The sequence below is a fragment of the Pteropus medius genome, unplaced genomic scaffold, assembly GCF_902729225.1.
Source record: "Pteropus medius unplaced genomic scaffold, Ma_sr-lr_union100, whole genome shotgun sequence".
Classification (NCBI taxonomy): Eukaryota; Metazoa; Chordata; class Mammalia; order Chiroptera; family Pteropodidae; genus Pteropus; species Pteropus medius.
In genome coordinates, this window is record NW_024346819.1 from 913,308 (window position 1) to 919,811 (window position 6,504).

General features: G+C 69.6%; 1 protein-coding gene across 1 annotated transcript in view; it reads right to left on the minus strand.

Moving 5' to 3' along the window:
* Nucleotides 1-794: 794 nt before the first annotated feature.
* JAG2 (jagged canonical Notch ligand 2) overlaps nt 795-6,504 on the minus strand; it is a 21,964-nt gene continuing 16,254 nt past the window's right edge. The window contains exons 17-25 of the mRNA XM_039876615.1: nt 6,477-6,500; nt 6,000-6,027; nt 5,837-5,922; nt 5,330-5,443; nt 5,106-5,221; nt 4,413-4,661; nt 3,699-3,830; nt 1,963-2,119; nt 795-1,874 (exon numbers count right to left, since the gene is read on the minus strand). Coding sequence (XP_039732549.1) covers nt 1,402-1,874; nt 1,963-2,119; nt 3,699-3,830; nt 4,413-4,661; nt 5,106-5,221; nt 5,330-5,443; nt 5,837-5,922; nt 6,000-6,027; nt 6,477-6,500 — 1,379 coding nt within the window. The 3' untranslated portion in view covers nt 795-1,401. The remainder of the gene's footprint in view (nt 1,875-1,962; nt 2,120-3,698; nt 3,831-4,412; nt 4,662-5,105; nt 5,222-5,329; nt 5,444-5,836; nt 5,923-5,999; nt 6,028-6,476; nt 6,501-6,504) is intronic.

The window sequence follows — 6,504 nt, forward strand, 5'->3', positions numbered from 1 at the left end:
GACTTTCCCCCTGCTTTGCCTGGGACAGCCCCTGGGGTCAGGACCTCCTGTAGACCTGGCCCCCGTGGAGCTGTGGGAGGACACAGGACCACGGGAGGCCGCACCCCACATGCACTGGCAGCTCTCACACGTCCAGACACCCCGCCACGGCTCACATGCCGCAAGGACAGGCGTCCAGCACGACCTCAGCAGCGACCAGCAAGCAGCAAGCCAGCTGCACGCACGCCCGGGCCACCTGCGGTTTCCGTCCCTTACAGCTCTGTTCAGGCTTTGTCCCTCTCCGCCCCTCTCCGGACTGTGAATGACCTGTGCAGAAACAGTGAGCCTGGACAGTTGGCCTGAGCCCACCGTGCGAGTCCGAACAGCGAGCCCGGACAGCCAGCCCGAGCCCACCGTGCGAGTCCTGTCTGCCGGTCACGGCCCCGGGGCTTCGCTCTCTCAAGCCTGACCTGATAAACCCTCATGACCTCGCCAGCTCTTTGCGGCTAAGAGACTGAACTGCTTTATAAAGCGTCTTTAGCTGTTGCTAGCAGGGTTTGGGTACCTCCCCTCCCCTACCCTTGGGGCCACTTCCAAGAAGGCCGAGGATGCCCGTGGAGGCCCTGGGGTCAGCAGGACCACGTCACCTCATGGCCACTGTGCAGCTCACAGCCCAGCCTCTCTACAGTGGAGACCCTGCCCCTGCCCCGCCTACAAATAACAGAGGAACAGCACCCAAAGAACAAGGGAGGCCAAAACGTTTAAGTTATTAAATCAAATATACAGAGTGATTCATTTAATATGTACACATTTACAAAAATGCACTTTCCTTGGGGGGGGGGGTGGGGCCAGCGGGGGGCAGTGGCCTGGTGCCCGCGGCAGACGTCCACAGCTGCGAGGGGAGAATCTGTGTGAAGGCACTTGTCACCCGCGTCAGCAGCCCCCGTCCCGGGGGGGGGACGGAGCAGTCAGGAAGGGCACTTCTGAAACCACAGTTGAGAGGCCGCTAGGGCGCGCGTCCCAGGCGAGAGTGAGCGAGACAGGCCGTCCGCGGGCCCGGGGCCTCGGCCGCCACTGGCCGCCACCGGCAGCCACGGGTCCCACCAGCTCCTGGGCCTGGAGCCGCTGAGGGCCCCGCATGAGGAACAGAAAGGAAGATTCTGTAAACAGTGCACCACCTCCGAACGGACGCTCAACGGCTCGGCGAGAACCGGCACCCCGCTGTCCGGCGGGCACGCCACGGGAGCGGCGGCCCAGCGAGGGCGTGCGCCGCGTCCCGCCGGGCGGCGGGCGAATAATTTACACAAGGTCCAAGAAACGTAGAAAATAAACATTTGTTTTTGGTTTTTGGTGGGTTTTTTTACACAAAATAAAGAAACTATGCACACGGCCTCTGCCTCCTACGGCCGGGCGGGGGCCCGGCTACTCCTGGCCGGCGTGGCGCGCATCGCCGGCGCTCCTGACCGCACGGTTGTCCACTTTGGGGCCCGCGGCCCAGCGGGCCGGCCTCGCGGGCGAGCCGCAGGGCTCTTTGGTGAGTTTGTGCGCGAGGAACTTCTCCACCTCCAGGGAGTCCTCGTCCCCGTGGCCGGGGGCCTCGGCGTCCTCGTCCCCGCCGGCCCCGGGGGCCGCGGGCCCCGGCAGCGCCTCGGCCGCCCTGCGCGGCGGCGGCGTGAAGTTCTTGCACGGGCACAGCGCGTCCTTGCGGCCGCCCGGCCGCCCGATGGGGTTGCGGATGGGGCTGAGCGGGGCCCACTGGTTGTTGGCGGCCTCCTCGCGCGGCCGCCGGCTCCTCTCCCGCTCTTTCCTGCGCTTGCGAGTCCACCAGACACACACGGCCACGCAGGCCGCGCACAGCACGCTGAACACGCCGCACAGCACGGGCACCAGCAGACCTGGGCGGGCGGCGGCGGCGTTTGTGGCTCAGGCCGGCCCGGCCCCGCCCCGCCCCAGCCCCCGAGCCCCCGCCCGGCCCCCGCTTACCTGCAGGCGAGCCGCCCACGACCGCCGTCTCCACCTTGACCTCGGTGACGGCCAGCAGCAGCGAGCTGTTCCCCCGCTGGGTGATGGCGGCCACAATGGCATGGGCAGCACTCTGGATGAGGCTGCTGTCCGGCGGGTCCCACGCAGGGCTGAAAGACTGTGCCAGAGGACAGGGCTGAGGCATGCGCCCGCCTCCCCGCCGGGCAGCAGGGGACAGCGAGGCCCCGTCCAGCTGCACACACAGACACGGTCCGCTGAGGTTCCCAGGGCTGCTCGAGGGGCGGCCCCCACCGGCCAGTTCAAAGACAGGTGAGGGTGGCTTGACCCACCCTCCCCACTGACCACTGGCATCTGGGGCAGGAACAGCAAGCCCGGCCTCGACCCGCTGGCCCCGGCCACGCTGACACTAGCCCACAGCCCGTGCCCTGAGGCCCTGCTCGCCTCTCCCCAGTGCCCCCGCCCCCAGCCCAGCCTCACCCTGTGGTTACCAGCTCTCACCTGACGCCCACCCAGGGCCCGAGAACCTCTGCCCAGCCGAGGGCCCAGGCAGGTGCCCAGGCCTGAACTGGACACCCCAGAGACGACCTGAGCCCACGGGCTCCTCTCCTGCTGCAGACACGGGCGAACACGGCACCGGCAGAGCGGGGGGCTGGGTGGGGACGAGGCTGCACACGGGGCCTCACCACCTACATCCCTGCCCGCCCTGTTCGGTCAAGCAGGGCCCTGGCTTTGGCACCGAGCACCCCAGCCCAGCCCTCAGACTCAGCCCCAGCACCTCCAGTCAAGGTCCCGGGAGCGCCAGTCGGAAGGACTCCTGAACCCCACAATCCCAGCCTTCAGCCCACAGTCCTGGGGTGTTCTCACCCCCTGACTTCTGCCTGCCCAGGACCTTCCAACTATACCCCATGGCTGTCCACCCCAGACCCTGGTCACTCTCCTTTCCTCTTGGGGTACTGCCTCCGTGCCCCATCTCCCGCTGTCACCTGAGGGCCTCCCATCACTCCAGGGAGCCCTGCCCAGAATCCCAACCGCCACGGCTTCAGGTGCCAGACACAAGGGGTATGTTCCAAGTCTAGGGTCACTGCTGACATCGTGCCCACGTGGCTGCAGAGACCCTCCAACCAGAGCCTGAGCCAGTCCTGTGGGCGGCTGGCCTGGCACCCCGCCCCCATCCCTTCCACAGGCCAAGCCAGCCCCCCCCCCACGCCATGTGGACCCCTGCCCCTGCCTCGCCTGCAGACAGGTCTCTGCCTCCTCCAGCCCGTCTCAGCAGACAAAACGAGTGACCCCGCGCTATACACCCTTGGCCCACGTTCCTCGAGAAGCCGGCCACGCTGATCGCTGCTGACCCTCTCCCTCGCTCCCGAGCCACTCCTCGGCCCCTCCTGTCCACTCTGGGGCACACACAGCTCCCTCCTGGCCCCTCCAGCCCCTGTTTGCCCCAGCTGCTGCCCAGTGGTGGGCCCAGCTTTCCGCTGGCAAATATCGACCCATGAAACCGCTGTCCCCGGACTCCTGGCCGTGGCTCCCACGCCGACCCCCACCCAGGCCCCCGTCCCGGCTCCGCCAGCCTCCAGTGAGGATGCGAGAGGTGCCCCAGCGTGGGGCCGAACCCTGTGTCTGTGGGCCACCCAGGGACCGGCCTGGCTGGGCCTCCGCCCCCAGCAGCACGTGTGGAGTGGAAGCCAGAGCCGGCAGGCCGAGCGCAGGTGGGCTTGCTGCCACCCAGCACTCACCATGGCCACCTCCACAGCGCTGGCCCCCGAGGACGGCCGGTCGCAGAGCACCACGAGCAGGCGGTCTCGGGCCACCATCCTCGTGGCCGGCAGGGCACGAATCCCCGAGCAGATGGCGCCCACCGTGGTACCCTGGACAGAGACAGGCAGCATGTGAGCAGGGGCTGCTCACACCCCGCTGGCCATGAAGAAATGTGGCAGGACACCTCACAGCCCATCTGGACACACAGAGCAGGGACGCGGGGGTCCCGTTGGGAGCTGGTTCCACCCAAGACGCAAACTGCCACCCCAGTGCCCCCCACCCAGGAAGCAGCTCCACCGCAGGCCCAGGGAGTGGGGGGGCAGGGCGGGCCCCCTCTGAGCCCCGCTGTCCAAGACTCCTGCACTCAGGCCATAGCCCTGCCCACAGAGCCTCACGACGCCCCCACGCCCCCACGGAAGGCTGAGGGCCCCACAGGGGTACGGGGGGGCAGGGGGGCTGGGGCCATGGGACACCCAGGCCCCTGGGATGACTGGACAGGCACCTTGGCCAGGCCCCGCTCCTGGCCTCTGCTGCCCCACAGGGCTCAGCAGCCCTCACGTCTGACCCCTGGCCAGGTAGCCAGCCGCAGCTTCCCCAACTGCAGGGGGCTGAGCTGCAGCCGGCGTGGCGGGTGGGGGGTGCCGGCCGCCTCGGCCCGTGCAGACATGCGGGCGCCGCCTCCGGGCGCTTACCTGGGGCACCTGGGCGCGGTCAAAGTGCAGGGTGAGGCGTGCGCAGTTGCGGTCCAGGTGACCAGAGCTCGGCAGGCAGGACGTGCTGGGCAGCGGGGGGCCCGCGGGGTCACACTCGCCCCAGGCTGCACAGGGCGGCTGCAGGCACTGGCCTGGGGCTTTCTCCCGGCACCACTGCCCCGCTGGGCACTGGGCGTTCGGGCTGTCCGGCCGGCCGGCCAGCAGGCAAGGCTTCCGCCCACACCACACCTGGATCAGGCACGCACACAGAGAGGGACGCAGGCCACGCGCAGGAGGACCCCGGACACGTGCGGGCGCCGGGCAGGAGACAGACGGTCAGGTCGGCACGTCCAGGGCCACGGACAGCCCACCGCCCCGGGCCCCGGGCTGACCCTAGCTCCCTCCGGAAAGGGCCCGGCCACAGCAGGGTGGTCCCGAGGAAGGGTGGGGTCAGTGGCTCACAGGCCTGTGGCTCCTGGAACCTTAGCAGGATCAAGCCTCAGTTTCCCCAACTGCACAATGAGGCGGGGAGCCTGGCTGTGCCAGAGGCCCTCTTCCCTGGCCTGCCTCCTTGCAGCACCAGCTCCCAGGTCCCACGGGAAGAGCCTCGGGGTCACGGACAGGGGCACCAGGGCTTCGGACCCAGGCAGGGCAGGGCTGCTTGGGGGGCTCTTGGGCAGGGACCCCTGGCACCTTGCTGCAGTCCCGGTGGCCATCCAGGCAGCGGCAGCTGTTACAGTCCTCCACCCAGGAGCTCCCGTGCGGGAAGGGCAGGCCCTGTGACCAGCAGGGTCTCCCGAACACGATCACTGTGGGGAGCAGGGGTGGGCTCAGCGGTGGGCGCCACGGCCTGGAAGCCCGGCCTGGCCCTCGTCCCGCCTGGCACGGCCACCCCCGGCACGGTGCTCCCCACCTACCGTCCTGGCACCGGGGGCCGGCCCGGCCTGGCGGGCAGCTGCAGCGATAGCCGTCGATCTCGTCCACGCACGTGGCCCCGTAAGCGCAGGGTGAGGACTGGCATTCGTCGATGTCTGCAGGAACAGCAGCCGTGCTGGTTGGAGCAGCAGCCCCCGGGCCAGCTCGGGGCTCGGTTTGCCCCGTGCGGTCTCCGAGCTGGGCCTGGCGCTGGCGCCGTCCCCGGCCTCAGGCTAACCACCCTCTTCTAACCCCTCCTATGACGTGATGGATAGAGGCCTCTGGGGAACAAACACCTCAGTCTGCGGCCTTAGGGGCAGCGCCGACTGCCGGGCGGGGGCAAACGCGGGTGGTCGGCAGGGCACAGACAGGGGGAGAAACTGAGGCTTGGAGCGAGGCCAGAAGTGGCTGCGTCCACACCGCCCTTCAGGGAGCGTGAGCCCTCGTGGTCCCCTGGCCCCAGGGCTGGGGCCCCAGTGCGCCGCCCGCCCGGCCGCCCCGGGCCTCACTGATGCGGCAGTCGGGGCCTGCAAAGCCCGGCGGACACTCGCAGCGGAACCAGTTGACGCCATCGATGCAGACGCCGCCGTTGTAGCTGCAGGGGACAGGGCGCGTGTCAGGGGGCCCGGGACCCGAGCTCCCGGCCAGCCGGCCCCCGCGGCCGCCACTCACCAAGGCGGAGGGCTGCAGTCGTTGGTATCTGCGTTGGAGGTGAGAGATGAGAGGTCAGCACGACCTCTGCCAGCAGGCGCCCCCGGGCCCAGTGCGGGCGCCGGATACGTGGGGTGGGCAGACACTGCTCTGTCCACGCCAGCCCCCCACAAACACGCTGGGGGGCCAAGGCGGGCAGGGGTGGCTGCAGGAGAGGGAGTCCCAGAGGGACCGGTCCTGGGGATGCCTTCGGTTGGGGCGGGGGGTGGGCATCTGGCTGCAGGGAGGGCGGCTGGCAGGTCGATGGGGACCAGGGTGCACGGGGAGGGGATGAGGCTACAGAGCCAGGGGAGGGGGGCGGAGGCAGCAGGGCTGGCCCTGGGGTGTGACGGGGCAGGCAGGCAGGCCTGGGAGCCCCCCAGAGAGGAGTGGCCCCCGCAGGCCTCCCCGCCGCTCACAGCCCCTCCCGCGCCCGCGCCCGCGCCCCGCCGAGCTCACTGTGCGTGCAGGTGCGGCCCTCCCAGCC